The sequence below is a fragment of the Octopus sinensis genome, linkage group LG24 (genome assembly GCF_006345805.1).
Source record: "Octopus sinensis linkage group LG24, ASM634580v1, whole genome shotgun sequence".
In the NCBI taxonomy this organism is placed as follows: Eukaryota; Metazoa; Mollusca; class Cephalopoda; order Octopoda; family Octopodidae; genus Octopus; species Octopus sinensis.
In genome coordinates, this window is record NC_043020.1 from 3,431,312 (window position 1) to 3,453,514 (window position 22,203).

At 36.6% G+C, this 22,203-nt stretch overlaps 2 protein-coding genes across 4 annotated transcripts in view; one reads left to right on the top strand and one right to left on the bottom strand.

Moving 5' to 3' along the window:
- Window positions 1–71: 71 nt before the first annotated feature.
- On the bottom strand, window positions 72–21,847 carry LOC115223851 (zinc finger HIT domain-containing protein 1). Of its 2 annotated transcripts, XM_036512889.1 has the most exons (8): window positions 21,548–21,847; window positions 21,154–21,245; window positions 6,948–7,269; window positions 4,892–5,068; window positions 3,498–3,580; window positions 3,140–3,228; window positions 1,659–1,739; window positions 72–486 (listed from the first exon to the last, which is right to left on the bottom strand). In XM_036512889.1, the coding sequence occupies exons 3-8, from the start codon at window positions 6,988–6,990 to the stop codon at window positions 465–467; spliced, it is 495 nt and encodes a 164-aa protein (XP_036368782.1). In that variant the 5' UTR covers window positions 6,991–7,269; window positions 21,154–21,245; window positions 21,548–21,847; the 3' UTR covers window positions 72–464. The 2 variants fall into 2 exon arrangements, with proteins under 2 accessions (XP_036368782.1, XP_029650403.1); XM_029794543.2 differs by lacking the exons at window positions 21,154–21,245; window positions 21,548–21,847 and having other exon boundaries at window positions 6,948–7,547.
- Window positions 21,118–22,203, top strand: part of LOC115223850 (SH2 domain-containing protein 4B) — a 68,635-nt gene continuing 67,549 nt past the window's right edge. The window contains exon 1 of one of the 2 annotated variants that reach the window (XM_029794539.2): window positions 21,118–21,307. The gene's annotated coding sequence lies outside the window, so the exon portion shown is untranslated. Of the gene's footprint in view, window positions 21,308–21,524; window positions 21,644–22,203 lie in introns of those variants that run through there. The other variant, XM_036512887.1, reaches the window with a different exon arrangement.

Consider the following 22,203-nt stretch of genomic DNA (forward strand, 5'->3'; position numbering starts at 1 on the left):
GAATCGTTACATTTGAGAGGATAATCTGAATGCCAAAGGGTTAAAATAACAACGAGTACTGAAGTCATTGAGATTCTTTTAAGATTATTTGGTTTATTGCAAAAGAAAAAAGAAAAAGCTGTTATTTACAAAGTCAGACAGATTCCAACTTTAGATTAAAAAACTGTTTCTCGTTACTTTTCCATCACTAATTGTGTTTAGTATGAAACAGTAACAATGGTACATTTTGCTGTTTTACCTGATATTTTCATCACATTTCAAACAGCAAAAGTAGCTTGTAATAAAAACCACCAATTCTCTTGTTTATTCCTCTTCTTTTTTTTTTCTTTCACCTGATGTGTGCAGGTAAACGGAATGAACTGTGGATCTGTTGGTCATGTTCTGTTACCTTTTACTCCAGTGGCTTCACATGACACCTTTAAATATGGCTCCTTCTGATCATCATCATCATCATCATCAGCTCATCACGCAGTATATTTTAGACATCTAAATGAGTAAGAAAATAAAATTAAATTACAAGTTCAATAATAATTTCCCATCAAACTTTTAATTAACTTCATCTTTAGAATGTGTATTTTACAAATATTTACACCTCTTCATTTTGATTGGTTTACTCTTTGATCACCTTCAGCTGTCAAAGTTTTAGATGTGTACATAGTAATCAACGAGATTTGCACCCACCTACCTATCTACATACCTAGATTTTTAAACTAAAGATAATATTTTATAATATTAATTTAGAAATAAGGCGGTGAGCTGGCAGAATCGTTAGCAGACCAGAAAAAATACTTAGTGGCATTTCATCTGTCTTTATGTTCTGAGTTCAAATCCTGCTGAGGTTGACTTTGCCTTTCATCCTTTCAGGATCAATAAAATAAGTATCATACGAGCATTAAAGTCAATGTAATTGACTTAACCCCTCCCCTCAAAATTGGGAAGGTAGAAATAATGCAGTGGGTTGTGTAGGAATACTCTTAGTAGAAAAGTGGGTAGATAAGGTAATTGAGGAAGTCAGAGCATGTGATAGGGCAATCAAGCTGAGACTTATCAGAGATAAATTAATAGTTACATTTATTTCTGCCTATGCCCCACAGTCTGAGTTGGTTGAGGACCAATTTTGCGAGGTCCTTCTGCATGTTACCTCAACAAGAAATGACAGAGATGTTATTGTGGCAGGGACACATTGGGCAGCATTCTCATGGATTCCATGGTGTGCATGATGGTATTGGCTTTGGTCCCAGGAATGAGGAGGGAACAAGGCTACTGGAATCCTGTGATGCAAATGATCTCATGATCTGCAACACAAACTTCAGAAAACCAGCCAGACACCAAATCACTTATCAGTCTGGCGGACATATAAGCCCGTGCTGGAGCCACAGAAAAAGCACTCAGTCCACTCTGCGAGATGGGTGGTGTTAGGGAGGGTGTCCAGCCATTAAAACCATGCCAAAACAGACACAGAAGTATAGTGCAGTCTTCTGCCTGGACAGTTCCTGTCAAACTGTCCATGGAAAGTGGATGTTAAACAATGATGATGAATGAACACACACGTATACACACACATAGATATACATATATATACATATATACACACACGTATATAACGAAAGAGAGACGAATTACAGAAAAAAGAAGAAATTAAACCTGATGAAACTCACCGTGTGTCTTGATGTGTTCCAAGACACTTTGTACAACAGTAGCGTGCCCCACAGGATACACACTTGTAATTAGATGGAAATGTTATAATTGTTAAGGTGCTTGAGTGATACATATGTAAATAATAATAATAATAATAATAATAATAACAACAAGAGCACTCAGAGAGTGCAAATCTCCACCAAGGCAACACCAATGTCTTCTCAACGATTAGCTGGAGATGATTTTTAAAATGAGAAGATCTGAAATAAACTCAACTGCTCTCAAAAACGTGAATACTAAAAATGAACCCAACCGCTCTCAACATTAAAGTAAAAAAACTCAAAAAATAATCCAGAATCCTTGTCCAGTACCTGATCAATCCCATGGAAGGTGAAGATGGGTGTTCAGGCTGTGTATGTGCTGTCTGCAGTGGGAACAGGGACAGTTTTCTCTATGAAGGCCTTTTTTGGTCTATCCACTGATATAGTGTCTTTACGACCACCAAGGTCTATAGTGAAAAATTTATTCATGCATGTAAGAAAGTGGAAAGGACCTGTATGTACCTGTACAGGTGCCATACAACTTGCACAAGGGCGTTTATACATCCATATCTGTTAATGGTTATTTTTAATACTTTGGATGTATTGTGTGTTCGTTTCGTTTTTGCATCTGTGATTTTATTATTGATCTTCTCTATATAAATAAAGCCATATCCTTTAATTTGCTGCTTTTCTTTACACCAATTAAGAAGATGCAGTGCAGAACAGTTATTTTAACGAGTTATATCTATTTATCACCTGAAGAGACACATCTGCACAATTAGATGCTCCTGAACCAGTGTTGAGTGTCCCACCTGTGAGGGATCGATGCTAGATGGGTCAAAACAATTGTCGTGATTAATAAAAATTCTCGTATCTTCCATCTTCTGTCTCTCATTAACCAAATATGTGTGTGTGTGTGTACAAGTATATACATAAGAAATACTGTGTGTGTCTTTGTATATATACACACACACACAAATATGTACATATATACCTATTTAAATACACATGTATATATTTATATGAAATGAGAAGATACACTGTAGAACTGTTATTTAGTGAGTTATATCCATTTTTCACCTGAAGAGACACATCTGCACCATCGGATGCGAACCAGTCGTTAAGTATCCCAGCCATGAGGGATTAATGCTAGACGTGTCGAAACAATTGCAGTGATTTGTAAAAATTCTCCATCTTCTGTCACTCATTAACCAAATGTGTGTGTGTGTGTTTGTCCCCCACCACTACTTGATAATTGGTGTGGGTATGTTTATGTCACTGTAACTTAGTGGTTCAGCAAAAGAGCTTGATAGAATAATTACTAAGCTAAAAAAAAAATCCTGGGGTTGATTTGTTTGAGTAAAACCCCTGCAAGGCAGTGCCCCAGCATGGTCGCAGTTAAGTGACTGAAAGGAATAAAAGACAAAGCTAAAAGAATCAAACGGCAGGTAAAAGGATATCCACAAATGGCACAGAAGTGCTTTTCTGGAAATTTCGATGGTGGAACCACAGCAGAGAAATAATTTGGTGTCTTTTTGATGGCCATTTGCTGCAGAAAAGGAATGAGAGAAAAGGAAAAACATAGATTATCGATAACTGGCAAAAATGAAGTTAAGCAAATGATTTAATATATTTTTTATGAATCAAGGATAAACAGCAGAAAGACAGATAAAAATAGAAAGATATTCATATACGGTTAGTTCTTTTTCTTGTATCATATATATATATATATATATATATATATATACACACACATACGTATCTCAAAATAAATGCAGTAACGAAAGGGTTAACAAGAAACAACAGAAGACTTCTCACCTCTTCTTCCAACAATGCATTGAAAGACTTTTTGCATCTTTTCAGTTGGTCCACTTTGTTCTTCTTCTTCTTACGTCCAATTCCTGCAAACAACAATAATGATATATGGATATATATATAGCAAAATTTAGATTCAGATGGACATGGTACTAAAGTTAAAGGCACCAGAATTTTGTATATTATCCATATAAATCAAATGGGGTGATTATAATCAAAATAAGCAACAAGGATATCCAAGGTAGAGTAGTACAATCGTTTCATGCTACTTCATTTTATTAAACAGTGTAAATATTACATCAGTTTTAAAATGTTGAGCAATCTTCAGCCACATATAGAATTTTTTAATTAAATGGACAATGTACATTTTTATACTTATTTCATTTGCCAATATTACAAAGACGGTAGATATATAGACAGAGAGGTTAATTTCATCATTAAGAACATGGTGGTAGTATGTTCTCCTCCATCTGTAGATTTTTTATCACTGAGTTCACTTTGTTATTTAGATCTCTACCCTCTATATATCTACCCTCAGGGACCTTTTGAGCTGGATGGGTTACTCGACCAGAAGAAAATTCTAACTGGGCCCCACCTGCAAGGTCATGCACTGTTTATCTTGATATGAGATTACGATGTCGCGCATATATGGTTGTGATGCATGTGCCTGGTGTACCCTTATCAGACGGGTAGTCATGATGGGTATATTGGGCTTTGTATATTTTACCCCAGTGTCACTTTGATGGCATGCACTGCTCTCTCAATAATAATAATAATAAGGCACCACGACAATACAGCCAGGCTTGTCCATTGGACACTTTGCAACAAGTATGGACTTGACAGAGCAAAAAATTGGTATGACCACAAACCTGAAGGCATCGTCGAAAATGGAAATGCAAAGATCCTATGGGATTTTATGATCCAGTGCGACCATGAGACAGAAATAGGAAGCCGGACGTAGTCTTAATTAATGAAGAAAGCAAACTATGCTGGATCATAAATATACCATGCCCAGCTGACAACAAGGTATGCGATAAGGAAGAAAGAAAAGTCAAGAGATATGACAGGTTAGCTTGGGAAGTTAAGCAGTTGTGGTCGATGAAAAAGGTAGCAGTAATACCAATAATTGTTGGAGCCCTGGGAACAGTGAGTAAAAATCTTGAGATGTATGCGGAACAAATAGGGGCTGCAATAAGGGTGAAGCACTTGCAGAAAACAGCACTGCTTGGAACCACTCGAATACTCCGGAAGGTGCTTGAAAAATAAGAGGTGTTACCTTAGTTCACTTGTAGTGAACAGCTGACACTGCAGTACATCTCCAGCATTAGAAGCTGTGCAAAGGCAATGATAATAATAATAATAATAATAATAATAATAATAATAATGATAATACCAACCAGAATTCATAATATCCATGTATTCTTCAAATTTGGGTGCCTTCTTACTCATTTTCAAATCCGCATGTGGATCAGCCTGGAAGTTGTCAGATTCGAGGGCCTCCAATGCTTTCCTTGCTCGCCGTTTCCGAGCAGCATCATCAAGAATCCGTTTCTTGTCAGCTTCACGGATTCGACCTACAGTTTGGGTGAAGATAACACAACAGAAATCAAACAGTTATTTTGTGATCGTTGAAAGCTTTACCAACTTCTGGTCACATAGAGTGAAAACCTTGACTAACATCTTAAACCATCCCTCGACACATTAGATATTGTAGTCCACTCTGCTGAGTGGTTGGTGTTAAGAAGGGCATCTAGCTGTAAAAATCCTCCCAAAACAGTTGCAGAAGTTTGGTGCAGACTTCTACCTGGCCAGGTCCTAGTGAAACCAAGCCACCCGTGACAGCATGGAAGGCGGATGTTAAGCGATAATGATGAGGAGTCCTACATAAACAGTTTGAAATTAAAAGTGAGATAATCCTGGGGCTGGAATATATTTGACAATAGGTCAGTCAACTCATCATTGTCATCATTTTTACATCCATGTTCCATACTGGCACAGACTGGATGGTTTAAGAGGATCCAATGGGTCCAAGGACTGTGCTCCAGTGTCTACCAATCTAGACATTGGTTTCGCTTGTTGGATACCCTTCCTAACACTAAACACTATACAGCATATACTGGGTGCTTTTTTTTCATGTTGCCAGTATTAGGGCCATTCCACAGTATTTTATTTATGCAAAAATCAAACATAAAGTTTGTTTATTTGGAAAAAATTTTCTTATCAATTTTTTTGAATAATAGTCATAGTTTGTGAAAATGGGGAAAATGATTCTCAGTCTGCTGTTGCTTACGCACAAAGTATCATAATTTTCGTAATTTCTAAATTTGGCCATTGCTGAGGGGAAAATGCTTTTTTTTTTCTGGTTGAGAGAAATAGGAAAAACCTTAACTGGTTCAAAGTACTGGAACATGGACTCCTCAAGGGAACAAATATTCAGTAATATTGAAAACCTAAATCTGCTTCAGAGAAACAGCAGCGTTACTTGTCCAATAAATGATTTTTTTCCCCTCCACAAGATTTTAAGGCCTTTAAGTTTTGTTAGTTCTTGCACAAATGGCCAATTCAGAACCTCTGTTTTTTGGCCAGAGCTGCTCAAGGATGTTTTCAAAATGGCCAGATGGTCTTTTGCTCAGTCCAAGGTACATAAGTATTTTTTTGTTCCGGAGGGGAAGTCTGTCGCAGAAAAAGTGTGAAGTTCCAATGCAAAACGTCTGCAGTCTTGAGCAGATGTGTTGTGTAGACACACACACACACATACATACATACATACATATATATATATATATATATATATATATATATATATATATATACATATATACGACGGGCTTCTTTCAGTTTCCGTCTACCAAATCCACTCACAAGTCTTTGGTCGGCCCGAGGCTATAGTAGAAGACACTTGCCCAAGGTGCCACACAGAGGGACTGAACCCGGAACCATGCGGTTCGTAAGCAAACTACTTACTGTTCATGATCAATCATTAGAGCACTCAATTTTTTGTTTCTTATTTCTTTATTGCCCACAAGGGACTAAAAGCACAAGATTTTTTTGTTTCTGCGAACCTTCCATAGATGCATATATAAAATATGCATCTCAGGTTTCCTTTGAATTGATTTCGGGATTGCAGCGACTTGCTTTTGCCTGTGGATTCCACAGAGAGAATATTCTTTAATAAGATACCTATAAATGATTTTTAGTTTTTCGTTGTTTTTCTGTAAACACTCGAGTCACAAAGGTTTACGTTCCGAGTTCGAACCACGCCGAAGTCTACTCTATCTTTTTATTCTTTAGTAAAGTACAAGAACGATTAAATGAACTCTGGATATGTTGTATTGAACATTAATTAATTAAATTAACAGTTCTATTGTATTTGCAGTGATTTAGTGAAAAGAACAAAATTTACAAAAATAAACAAAGAAAATCAAATAATTATAATTAATTATAATTACTGACCGGATTCCTTTTTCTCTCCTGATGATTTCTTGGGAAAAGCCATTTCGTTTGTTTCTCTTTAGCAAATTCAAACAATCCAAATAAAGTAATTTTTGCTGATTTTAATTAAAATTTCAGTTTTTCTTCGAAGTTTACAAAAATACAAAAACTGCGTTTGCGGTGAAGCTGAGAAAGAATCCTCCTTGGAAATAACTTCCAGGCAATATAATCCCAGTTACTTAGTTTGGAGGAAACATTTTTGTTAAAAAGAATATGACCCTCTTTTCTTGGGTAACTGTGCTTGGTATTTCTTTTCAAGAATTGGTTGTAAAATTTGGATTATCTATAAATAAATATAAGAAAAATAATAGTCGTTAGAAATTTCATGGCGGTGAAAATGTATTTAGATAATTACAATTAGTTAAGAGTTGTTTCCCCTGTCATATGTTGAGCAAATTTTCCAATTGTGACGAGAGATGTTCAGACCTGCGCTGAGGTTGAGGCATCTCCGGCTCTACCTGGATTGTGAGCGGGTGTGGTCTCCGTTCGTTGACGAGATTTTACCCAGGTTCACCTCTTTTGGTAAACTGGAAAGCTCGATCAGGCGTAGACCAAGGCTGGGAGCTTGGTAAGCAGAGTGTCGACAGGTGCTCGTGCTTCCCCCGCGAACGAGCAATGTAGACAGAGGGGACTCCACCCCGGCGTACTATGGAAGGCTGGTAGACGGCAAGTGTAATGACGGCCCGGGGAAGACTCTAGGTTTCGATGAAAGTCAGCTTGCCAACCTGCATCGAAGGACTTTCGGCCCAGGACCTATGGACAACTTCCAGAGGTCTCTCGCTTGGGCAAACATTCAACATAAATACCATAAATGTCAAAATACAAGACGTGCATTTATTTATGTTTCTGAAGAAGATCATCGCTTTCCGCAAAAATTTATTATTATTTTTTTTTTACATATGTATGTGTGTGGGGGATCTTTTGAAGTCGGCGTAAAAGCGAAAGAGACAGAGAGAGAGCAATGGTGGTGGTGTGTGTGTGTGAGAGAGGTTATGTATGTATGTATGTATGTATGTATGTATATATATGTATGTATGTATAGATATATGTATGTATATATACATAGATGTATGTATGTGTATATATATATATATATATATAATATATATATATATATATATATGTATGTATATATATATTATGTATATATATATGTATGTATGTATGTATATATATATGTATGTATATATATATGTATGTATATATATATATATATATATGTATATGTATATATAATATATATATATATATACATCTATATATACATCTATGTATATATATCCCTCTGTTTATATAAAATGAGATAGGGGTTGAAAATTCAACCCACCATGGGATAATATATATCCAATATACTGCCAGATAGGTACCCAACAAGACTAATACATAGATGTTAAAAATTGTCATATATATATATGTTTATATGTGTGTGTGTAAGCTGGCCTCCGTGCCGGTGGCATGTAAAAAACACCATTCAACCGTGATCGTTACCTGCGTTACCTTACTGGCACTTGTGCTGGTGGCACGTGAAAAAACATTCGAGCGAGGTCGTTGCCAGTGCCACTGGACTGGCTCCTGTGCATGTGGCACATAAAAAGCATCATTTGAGCAAGGCTGTTGCCAGTATCACCTGACTGGTCCCCGTGCTGGTGGCACGTAAAAGCACCCACTACACTCTTGGAGTGGTTGGCTTTAGAAAGGGCATCCAGCTGTAGAAACTCTGCCAGATCAGATTGGAGTCTAGTGCAGCCATCTGGTTCGCCAGACCTCAGCCAAATTGTCCAACCCATGCTAGCATGGAAAGCGGACATTAAACGATGATGATGATGATACATCTATGTATACATATATATATATTATATAAACACATCTGTGTATGTATATATATATATATATATATATATATATATAATATATATATATATATATATACAAATTGAGATAGGGGTTGCAAATTCAACCCTCCATGGGATAACATATATCCAATATACTGCTAGTGAAGTACCCAACAAAGTTAATACATAAATGTTAAGAATTGCGATGCAATTAATTCATTTACTGTATTACATGGGCAAAGGTAAAATTATTTTTACCACAAATTAAAAATACAAAATAAGAAAATGGAGAAATACATCTAAATCATTTATCAACTACCAGATAATACCCAATCATATACTTTATTAAACCACTACATAAGAACATTAGGGTTAAACATAAAAATATATAACAAAACAGCGTACATGAATGAGTAATAGAATACAATAAGAACAATCATTATAAGAGGGTATAAATAAATAAATATAAATAGATATAAATATAAATATACACTATATTTATATCTATTTATATATATTTATTTATATCCTCTTATAATGATTGTTCTTATTGTATTCTATTACTCATTCATGTACGCTGTTTTGTTATATATTTTTATGTTTAACCCTAATGTTCTTATGTAGTGGTTTAATAAAGTATATGATTGGGTATTATCTGGTAGTTGATAAATGATTTAGATGTATTTCTCCATTTTCTTATTTTGTATATATATATATATATATATATATATATATGTGTGTGTGTGTGTGTGTACATCTTTATATATATATATCGTTGCCAGAGCTGCTAGCTGGCTTCCATGCCGGTGGCATGTAGGAAGCACCATTCGAGCGGGATCGTTACCAGCATTGCCTTACTGGCACCTGTGCCATTGGCTTGTGTAAAAAGATTCGAGCGAGGTCGTTGCCTGTACCGCCTGACTGGCCCCCGTGCCGGTGGCAAGTAAAAGCTATATGGAGAGAGATCAGGGTGGAGACTGGCCAAAATCACAGAAGTGCTGAATGCAGTATTCTTGGAAAGGGGCCTGTAAAAGAGCTATTGATGGATAATAGCATAGTTTTTCACCCAAAGCAGCTGAGGGGGATGCTCAAAAGGTAAAACATGAGATGCTTTCTCAGAGCTGCATACAGGCCCGGTGGAAACTTGATTGTGGAATGGCACCAATGTATGACTGAGAGGGGATGAATCTCTTCCATGAAGACAGTCTTTTGGTACAAGATGTTACCCAGGGTGGAGAAAACTGAAGAGTCAGACCTGCCAAGGGCTATATTCCAGTACAGATGAAGACACCCAAGTGTGGTGTTGTTGCATTTGTACTGGTCAGAGACGAAGGGTGGGCAAAGTCCCTGAATGCTCAGAGCATAAAACAGTGGAAGAAAGGAAGGGTGGTCACAATGAGTACTCTGAATAATGTATCAGTGGATGGAATTCTGTGTTATGTCTTGGACACTTGAAGGGTGAATAACTCCTCTAATGATGAAGGAGAGGAAGAGGCTGGCCCTGTGACCCTACAGAGACCTAATGGGAATGTCACTCTGCCCAGATGGATGGATGATTTTGAAATAGAATCAAGGAGCAGCAATCTTTAGATCAGAGGAGCGTGTGGAAGAAGGATGAGTGACTGGGAGGGAGAGGAGGTGACATATTGAAGGTACCAGAAGTGGGAGGTTGAAAAGAGTCTCTTTTCTTATGGGTCTGTGACAAGGGAGGAGACCTTTTTGGCCAGAGGTTGGGGAGAGCTTACATGTGAATATACAACTGTGAGGTCTTACTGATTACCCATAACCCAATGCTTTGGGGGTGGGGCTGGGTGCCAATTGCAACATGAGGTAAGGGTGACTTTTATTTTATGCTTTACAACAAAAGCTGTAAATTCTGGAGGTATGAGAGGTAAATATATATTTATGTAGCCATGTGACTTCCATAAGGTTACAGCTGTTTCGCAATGTATGGTGAGCATTATACACTACAACTGTATATTCACAAATTAATGGCATTAATTGTGAATATACAGTTGTAATGTATAATGCTGAGCTTGCATATTAAATGCAAATAAATACGTGTAATTTCTTCCATACTGAAATTAATTTTACATGGAAAAGGTTGCAAAATGCGCACAACCCTTTAGAAGTCACAAAGTCATGTGGTTAAATACATACATACATACAAAATATATATATATATATATATAGTGTACTGCTTTGTGATGGTAAGATCAACAAAAAGAAAAGTACATCTTTTAGTGAGAGATACATGTTATTAGATAAACGCAGCACGTATTTTTATGAGCTGCTAATAGTTTCATGTGATGAAAACAAATCAGCATTTTATAACATGTCTGGTGTCTTCATGCAATCTTCAGACTCTCCGAGAATTGTGTGAAGGCCCCAGACATGTTGTAAAATGCTATCTGAGTTGTTTTCATCAAATGAAACAATTAGTAGTTCATAGAAATATAAACTGTGTTTATTAAATAATAATAATAATAAAAATAATAATAATAATAGTAATAATGATAATAATAATAATAATGATAATAATGATAATAATAATAATAATGATAATAATAATAAAAAATAATAATAATAATAATAATTATAATAATATACACACACTCACATATATGTATACACATATATATAAACATACACATATATAAACATACACACACACACACACACACACACACACCACACACACACACACACACACACACATATATATATATTATATATATATATATATATATATATATGTATATATATGTGTATATATATACATGGGAGTAAATGTGCTAAGCAGTGTTTACGTGTAATCCCAATTTAGGTTAGTTGAAATATGTTTGTCACATATTTCAACTGAACTGCAGTGTTTATGCCTTCAGCAATCGAAATATGTGACAGACATGTTTCAACTAACCGAAATTGGGATTTTACATAAACATTGCTCAGTGCATTTACTCCGATCGTGCAATCTACTAGTGCAAATCAGTCAATATGTTGGCTGAATTATATATAAAGCCATAATCTTTGTCAGTTCGTTCAGGATTGTCCCTCTCAGGTACACCTGATTGACAAGAGTTAACTAACTTGGAACATCGATGACTAAGATTCCTGAGAGAAGCTGACACTGAATGAACGGAGTGTTTTCACACCTTTTTAACCATAAAAGAGATTTATTCTCCAAGGTAACTGCTGTGTATTTTCCTTTAGCAGTTGAAATATGTGAGAAACATATTTCAACAAATCTAAATTGTGATATACTTATATATATATATATATATATATATATATATATATATATATGTATGTATATATCATCATCATCATCATCATCATCATCGTTTAACATTCGTTTTCCGTGCTAGCATGGGTTGGACGGTTCGACTGGGGTCTGGGAAGCCAGGAGGCTGCACCAGGCTCCAGTCTGCTCTGGCAGTATTTCTACAGCTGGATACCCTTCCTAACGCCAACCACTCCATGAGTATAGTGGGTGCTTTTTACGTGCCACCAGCACAGGTGCCAGTCAAGGCACCGCTGGCATTGGCTATGCTGATACTGTTAGAGTATTACACTAAGGATGGAATACTCAGCCACTTATATGTTATTTCAAGAATTAATGACTTGGTTGACTGGACATCTGAATCCTCATCGCCAAGCGAGGGTGATTCACTACCATGTCACCCTCATTAAACACTAAAAAATGATTTATAAGTAAAAATTATTCTATATGTATATATATATATATATATATATATATATATATATATATATATATGCATGTGTGTATATATACACATTCACATATATGTAATTGGGTGTGGTTCATAGGCAAAACAAAAGAAAAAAATATTACTCAACTAAAAAATTATACAAACAAAATAGGTCACATAACTCTGGGTTTTGTATAATACTAGACTTGTTGTCATCAGATATACCTGTTAATGACCTGGGATGGACACAACCCTGTTCATCCTATACGTCAACCCTTTCGTTGTCCTGTTATTGTTCCTGCTTATACGTCATTGTCATGTCAACTTAGACCTACCTATTGCTCATTTGTTGTCATCAGATTTCTGTTCCAGTGCATTTTTCAATATAGTTCCGTCATTCATTCTCAATTCTTGGTCCAGTCACCTTAACCTTCTTGTTTAGTTCCTGCTGTATTGTTCTCCAGAGTTTTCTTGCATTTTCTGATTAAGTCTCTGTATGTTGCCTGGAGATTTCTCAGCAGACACATGATAAAGTACATCGTTTCTGCACAGGGGTTATGTTTTACTACCACAGAAAACAAACATTGAACTCTTGACTACAATTTTAGTTTTTATAATGACTTTTTTTTTGTTAGTTTTTAAATTCCTAAAGCTGGCAAATCCACCAAATGCTGCCCAACTTTTCAAGTTCAGATGTGGAACATCCTGCCACTTTGCTCATCTATATGTAGGAACATCTTTTTTAAAGTTTTCACCATTTAAACCCTTTTGATCTTAGATAGTCACATATGTGCACTTTTCACATTAAATCATTAATAAGTTTTCCTCTTTGTGTCTTAACAGAGTTTATACATGTTTTCAAACAAATTAATTGAAAAGGACATGAACTCATATTAGGCATTGAGATGACATTATGAGTTGGATTTTGTCAAAGATATTGCATATTACAGGTTCAGTTCCACTGTGTGGAACTTTGGGCAAGTGTCAGATTAACCGAAGCCTTGCGAGTAAATTTGGTAGATAGAAACTGAAAGAAGCTCATTGTGTGTGTGTGTGTGTGTGTGTGTGTATACATGCGTGTTTGTGTCCCACCACCACTTCACAACTAGTGCTGGTGTGTTTATGCCCCTATAACTTAGTAGTTCAACAAAAGTGACTGATAAAATAAGTAGCAGGCTTATAAAAAAACAAAAATAAAAGTACAGGGATCAATTCATTGAACCAAAATTCTTCAAGGTTGTTCCCTGGCCTAGCAGCAGTCTAATGACCGAAACAAGTGAAACATTGTTGAAGAGCTGAAAACAAGGTAATTTCTACTCTTCTCCTCTGGAAGCCATCTACTCACAATACCAGAGGGCGCACACTCTCCTACCCTGATCTAATCTTCAGGGATACAGGCATCCAGCAACAGGACCTCCGTAATGCTATGATGGATCGTGAAGTCTGGCGTAACATAGTAAATTCCATTGTCTCGACCACGGTTGAACAATGATGATGATGATGAAAGAAGATATTATTACTATTACTAGCAGACTGAGTGTCCACATAAAGGCTACCTTGATGACTCGCAGTAAATAGAGTAATGAGAAATGTGAAGTAAAAGTAATTAAACACACTTTAACTAAAAGAAAAAAAAATAAGGATAAACAAAAATATATATATATATATTTGTATATATATATATATATATATATATATATATATAATATATATATATATGTCATCATCATCATCATTTAGCGTCCATGATGATGATGATGACATATATATACTTATATATATATATGTATATATATATATATATATATATATATATATATTATATATATATATATTATATATATATATATATATATATATATATATATAGTTATCATGTCAGGAGTAGATGCAATTTTGATATTTTGATATGTGGGTTAGTTTATAAACCTGTCTTTATTGTGTAATACATTGAGGGTATTGTTGGAGAATAAGGTTAAGGAAGAGGTGGAGAAGAAGGTGATAAAGTGGAGGTTGGAGGGAGGAGAGGAGTATAAGGAGTAGTCAAATAAAGGTGATAGAAGGGGGGGGAGGAAGGAAAAAGTAGCTGACAGAGTGAGGGAGGGAGGAGATGCGAAGAGAACTAGGTGAATGAAAGAGATGCAGGGGAGGAAAGGGGGAGCAGGAAGAGGAGGTAGGTGATAAGGTAGGGGTGTAGCTGAGGGAGGAGGAGAAGGTGGAATAAGGAAGGTTGAGGAGGGGTGGAGGGGAAAATGAAGGGAAAGCAAAGAGGTGAATTATAAGAGATAAAAGAAGGAGAAGAGGAGGAGAATATGGGATTGGAGAGGGGTGGGTGGAGAATCACAGAATCACAGATGTGTGTGTGTGTGTATATATATATATATTGTCCGTTGATGCAACGAAGACCATCTAGTCATCCTGGGGTGGAGGTGGGCTTGCTTTGTGAGTCCGCAGATGGCTAGTGAGGCTAATCTGTGCCCGAAAGAGTCTTTGACAGTATGGACAGGGAATGGTAGCGCCTGCTACAGGGTTGTGAGCTCTGTTCTTCCTGGCTTGTCTGCAGTCTTCTGCAGCAGCGATCCTATTGTGTATATATATATATATATATATATATATATATATGTACAATAAGGCTTACAGAATCCTGAGCATTACATGAATGAGCCGAAGAGTCATCATGGACAAGTTTATATGAACATGTTTGCCTCAGTTTCCTTTTGCACATAGGGACACATTCACTGGAAATACAATTACATTTACATATTTTCTAATGACCATACATACTTGTGAACATAATAAATAAATGTGGATTACCTACCTACCTACCTACCTACCTACCTACCTACCTGCCTACCTACCTGCCTACCTAACTACCTGCCTGCCTGCCAGAACACCTGCCATACTAATGACCACTCCCAACCAATTCCTCTCCAGAATATCAAACCTTTGGATTTCCCTCCTTGATTGTCTTAATTTTGTGGTGGTCAGCTTATAAACTCCCAAGAACATTCATTGCATTGGTTGTCATATAAAGTGGGGGGGAGGGTCATTAAGAATATAAAAAGAGGGACAGCAGAAGGAATTGTCCTGTCAATTCTGAAGATATCACCTGAAGTATGAAATGAGTTGGTTGTTTGCATTGTTAGGGACTTGTTATCACCAATCACAAGCATGTGGTGTGTAACGTTGTGAAATGCTACAAGGACAAAATATATTTTTAGCTCTCCTTTAATGAGCCATTTTATGTCTTCTCCTTCTAAGCTCTATACGAAGATGACTAATTGACATAGTTGTTAGAGTACTAAATAGGTTGCTTTGCAGTAATCAGCCAAACCCTGTGCACTCTGAGTTCAAATTGCGTTGGTGGTAGTTTTCAGGATCGACAGGTAAAGTACAAGTTTTACTCTGTCGTTCAATATCTTCTCTCTTCCGCTCTTTCCCTCTTTTGTTTGCCTATTTCCGTGAGGAAGTAAGTGGGTGCAGTCAGACCTGGAACGGATGGGACTTCACCAGGTTAAAAGGCGGCGAGCTGGCAGAATCGTTAGCACGCCAGGCGAAATGCTTTGCGGTATTTCCTCTGCCGTTATGTTGTGAGTTCAAATTCTGCTGAGGTCGACTTTACCTTTCATCCTTTTGGGGTCGATAAATTAAGTACCAGTTATGCACTTGGGTCGATGTAATCGACTTAATACCTATGTCTGTCCTTGTTTGTCCCCTCTGTGTTTAGCCCCTTGTGGGTAATAAAGAAATAGGTTAAAAGATACTCAAGCTACACTGCAGGTCACAACAGCATTAATAAGATCCCGATCAAAGAGATGAGGGCTCAAGGACAGAAGGAAGTAGGAAACCCCTTACTAACTGCTACACCCAGTCTTTCCTCCCCAGATTATCAGCCTTTTGGAATTCCCTCCTTAACAATCTTAATCTTGTCAGTTTGTCAGTTTATAGCTATTCAAGAAGGACATTCTCTGCGTTCATTGTCAAGATTTCACAAGTCCCAGGGGGCCCGTGAAAGCCATGCACACATCTTCTTTCCCCAGACTAATCCTCCTCCAACAAGAAAAGTATGAGTTGAGGTGATGTAAGATATTGAAGCTTGATAATCTGATTAAAAAGGGGGGATTAATGGATTTATTTCTTATCTTTAATGTCTATGACATATGGTCGTGCTAAGAAAGAAACAGAGCTTTCTCTCTCACTTTGTAGACACAAACACTTACACACACACTCTCTCTCTCTCTCTCTCACACACACACACACACAGATACAAACAAACATACGTACATACACACCAACACATACATAAATACATACAAACAGATATACATACACACCAACACACATATATAAATACACGCACACACACACACGCATGCCCAGACAGTCACACACACACTATCCCACCCACAGAAGAGAGGAAGAAATAGTTGAACGAATTGTAGAGAATGACTGAGAATGACTCAGCATGTTTATAAAACCGAGTCTGGTTTGCTGGGTCCTGCTGAGGTCCCTTTTATCTTTTCAGTAATGGCAGATATGGGGAACATTTCACTGGCAATTACATACGACTTGTAAATGGAGCAGAAAATAGCAAAGAGATAGGAATAATATAATAGTAGAAAGGTGAATTCCAGGGTGCACTTTAAACACGACACACACACACATGAGGGGTGCTGAAAAGTTCCTGGCTTTGAGGGAATCACAAAAGGCCTGGTTTGGAGGCACAACCTTCCGTGTTCTTTTACGGAGCTGAGAAAAACTGAAGGGCCACTGCAATAAGTGTGTGAATCTGAGAGGGGAAAGCACATTGAATAAAATCACAATTAACTGATCCTTGTCCTGTATTTCCTTTAACCCAAAGCTAGGAACTTTTCAGACCCCCTCGTATATGTAAATATATATGGATGTGTGTACATATATACATCAATTATGCCCACACACATTCATATATATGTGTATCTGTATGTGTATCTGTGTGTGTGTGTGTGCACATATACACACATACATACATATAATATATGCTTCACATATTCTTTATTTTTTTAATGTTTCAGTCATTTGACTCTGGCCATAGTGAGGCACTGCATTGAAGGGTCTTAGTTGAACAAATTGACCCCAGGACTTATTTATCTAGCCTAGTACTTATTGTATCTGTCTCTTTTGTTAAACTGCTAAGTTAGGGAGACGTAAACATACCAGCACCATTTGTCAAGCGGTGATGGAAGGACAAACATAGACTCAAAGACACATGCACACATATATATCAGTTATTGAAAGGTCACAATACATGTATTAAAGCGCTACTAATAGTTTCATATGTAGAGAAAACTCAAGCATATCCTTCAGGCAGAAACCACATATCTTAACTAACTTAAGAAATTGAATAATAGAAGAAACACAAAAAACTGAGATGGCAGCATGTAGAAAATGCAGAAAGTAAACAATGGAAGATGAAAAACAGTGACTAGAAATAAAAAAACTAAAAAATAAAAAGGTAAAAGAGCTACCCCCCCCACTTCGACCTTAAATGATAAGACTGGAAAGATACCAAGTCAGTCAGGAATAGGTGGAATTTTCCAATTTTTCAAAATATAATTATACATATGCACGCAACCACTGAACATTTGTAACCTGGAGTTCAACTGAGAGTTAGGGACCTAAAGACCTGAACAGGATTTGAGTTTTATCAGTCAAACAAAGCCTACATTTATTTGATCCATTCACCTAAGGTATGGGTTTCTCAATTACTTTCCTTCTAATCACATCCGGTGTTTCATAATCTTTCAACTTAGTAGCTTTACTTTTGTCCCTATGTTAGAAGGAGGTTATGTGGTTGGCATAGCGATTTGTAAATTCACCTTCACATAATCCAGTTTAGGTCCTCTTATCAGGTGTATTATTATTTAGGATTGCAGTAACTTCTGCCTCACATATCATAGATTTAGTCATACACCATTTTCTATGTCCTACTTTCTTAGTTTTTTCGTGTTTCTTCTATAATTCAATTTCTTTAGTTTGCTATGATATGTGGTTTGCACCTCAAGAATATCTTTGAGTTTCCTCAACATATGGAACTGTTAATAGCACTTTAAGAGATGCATTGTGACCTTTAAATAAATAATATTTATCTCTCACAAGACAGAATGCTTTTTTTGTTGTATTTTCTATCACAGATCAATACATTATATATATATATATATATACACACGATGGGATTCTTTCAATGTCCATCTACCAAATCCACTCACAAGACTTTGGTTGGTCTGGGGCTATACAGTGGGACTGAACCAGGAACCATGTGGTTGGGAATTTATAGAAATTTTAAAATTTCTTTTTAAACATTAAACTCATGCATTTGTTAAAACTTGTCCCTCCTGTGCCATCATCATTTTATGTTCGTTACCTCATTATATATATATATATATATATATATGCTCTGATCAATAAGTATCCAAACTGTTGCCATAGTAACGAAGCTAAAGCACTCAGAGTGAAGCTGCTTGGTACAGATTGGCCTTGAACTCTCCATCACGTGACAGACCAGCTGAGTGCAGGCAAATTTGTGTTAGTTCACTGGAGCCTACCATCAGCTTTAAAAGAGGAACCTTTCCTGCTATTCTTCAGTGAGGTTGGATGTGTGGTCGTGTTTGGATCTTGGTAGAGAGGAAGTTTATTTTGCAGGTAGCTTCAGGTAGCCTTTGGCGCATTACATCCTTTCCTGTCTTCCAGTAGAATCTATGTCACGTATTTGTTTTCTTGTTCTATTCAAGTACAAATTGCATGAGAAACCATTATGTATGTTTTCTGACAGAATCAATCAAAATGTATTCAACAGTTTTGCCGTGTTAACGCTCTTTATTGGGTTGAATAAATCATCGCATTCAATTCTACCTGGTTTTACCATTTTCCCTTTATCTGCAAACACACATATATTGGAACCCAAACCAGCTGAATTCTTCAACCAACCATTCCATTATACAGACATCCTTAATAACGAAGATAACTCATGGCATTACACACTTATACTTGCACCATGCTGATTAGTTTGTCTTACCTATTTCACTCAGAAAGTCATTAATGAGTCAGAGACTATGGCAGAAGATAACCAAGGCATCATACAAATCAAATCCAGACCACTTGGTTGCTAAACTTACATCTTAAGCACACAACTATTCTTACAGAATAATGGGTTCTAAGCTGTGTACCCTTACTTCTTTTGAAACACTACCTGAAAAAAACATAACAAAAACCCAGTTCTTCAAAGTATCCAAACCCGAGACTGGCCACCACCACCACCACCACTTCCTCCTCCTGTTCCATCGTAATCCCATTCATTATCAACACAACTACAATTACCACCACCACCACTACTACCACTACTACTACTACTACTACCACCACCACCACCACCACCAATGCCACTGTCACCTCCCACCCATCTTCACTACGGTGCAGCTTTCAAGTCTTGGACTGTTCTGTAACTATTCTGGTCGGAGGAACCGTCTCAGGTAACCCTGCTCACGATACATGTATTAAATAAAGATGAGGTCTTTTGATTCTATGATACAAAACCACCTGTCCGAAAGTGTTTAGAGATAAACGAATACTTTTCATCGTAATTAGTTGGTATATAAGGAAACTCGTTAAGCAATGTTTCAAATACCAGCTTAATAATAATAATAATAACGACAAAATGTTTCACTTAAATACCCCGAATTCCTTTATTGTTCTATCATACAAAACTGTCCGTTTCAACGTTTTATTTATGTTTAAACTGAACCAATTTACCATCATTTTACGTAAGAATCCTGTTTTTAAGTTATGTTCTAAACAACAGCTTAATGGTCTAAATATCTGATTAACATCACTGAGACAGGTGTGAGAGGAAGGGAGGCAGTGAGACCCAGGCAGGTGACCTGGTCAGAATGTTTACAACAGCGGGGACTTAATGGAAAGGTAGTGTGATGTATTAAATCTACAACCTAAGAAGAGGAACTGTTATCTACGGAATTTAACTCTTAAGGCTTTGGTTTACCACAGGTTTTAAAAGAAAACGGACAGGTGGTTTTGTATCATAGAATTTCCCCAAGTGTTGTGCAGAAGAAACGTGTTCGAAACCACAAGTGGAGGTGAAGACAACTTCATAACAACACAGTCTTTGTTTTGCCCATTAGGTACGTAGGCAAGGCATGAATGTCGTCACTTACACAGTCCTTGATGTGTATAGTTTAAAAATAAAAGGGTTTGAGAGAGAGAGAGAGATGGAGGGAAGAGGTGAGGGAGAAACCGATAGAGAGAAAGAATGTATATTAAATTAATAAAATAGAATGAAATCAAAGTCTGGGAGATGGAAGAGCAACGACTGAGAGAAAGAGAGAGGCATCAAAGAGAAAAAAGACAGAATAAAGAAGTAAGAGAGAGAGAGAGAGAGAGAGAGAGAGAGAGAGAGAGAGCGCAAAAAAGAATATAAGCAATAGAAAGAAAGGATAGAAAGAAAGATGTCTCAGATAGTTTGAAAGGGGTGGGGATCCACGCGCGTCGCCGCCGTCCGGCACTTCTGCCTCTCTCTATTCCTCTTCTTTCATTAACACTCAGACTTGGTCTCTCTCTCTTTTTACTTACAAAAAGTCTGGCTTTCTCTCTATTTCTCTTTCTAGCAAGTTAATGGATGAAATACTTTTTCTAATTTGCTTTTATTCTGCGCCTTTTATTTCCTAAAGCAAAAAAAAAAGAAAGAAAATAGAAAATAACCCTAAAAAAAAGACCCAAACAAAAGGTAATTGTTTTCCTTTTTTTCTCTGTATTTTCTCTTTATTTTAAAGGCCTAACTTGAATTTATTATTGTGAAAGAAGATTTTAATCCCCGACAAATACAAAGACATTACGAAAACTGTTGTTAAATACAAAAGAAAATATAATATCGAAAGGAAGAAAGTGAAGGAAAATATAAAATTACAGAAACAGATAAAGGAAGACAAAATAAATGATAAAAAGAAATATAGAAAGGAATACTTACTATCAATCTTCTTCCAAGCAATATCAGACACTTGTGAATGTTATTGTTTTAAATTAGAAACCACTATTTTGGTTTTGTGTCCGATTTAAAGCGACAGTAAGTACTAAGAGTTTTTTTTTAAAGTTTCATGTTTTCTGGTTCACCTCAAAGTAAACGACGCACCAGCTTTAATTAGGTACCATAAACATTTACATGTGTGTGTGTTGGGACAGACAGGGTGTATAGAACTCGGTATGTAAGTGCGTATATGTATGTATATATATCTTTTTATTAGGCTGTAAAGTTATGTGACTCGAGCGAGGCCTGAGAAATTCCCTGCCTTGCATTTATTAGACACACACGTTTTGTTTTGTTTTGTACATTTCTGTATACGTGCTTATTATATATACACCTACACAAACCTATAGGTAGACACATAACCATATATATATACACACGGGCGCTTATATATATACACACGCGGGCGCTCATATATATATATATACACACACACACACATATTAGAGGGAAACCACTATGTGGACACCCTTATGCTAGAAATAGATCCGCTATGGTCTTCTTGGTGGTAAGACCATAGCGGATCTATTTTTAGCATAAGGGTGTCCACATACTGGTTTCCCTCTAATATGTATATAATACAATTTTACTGAACGTTC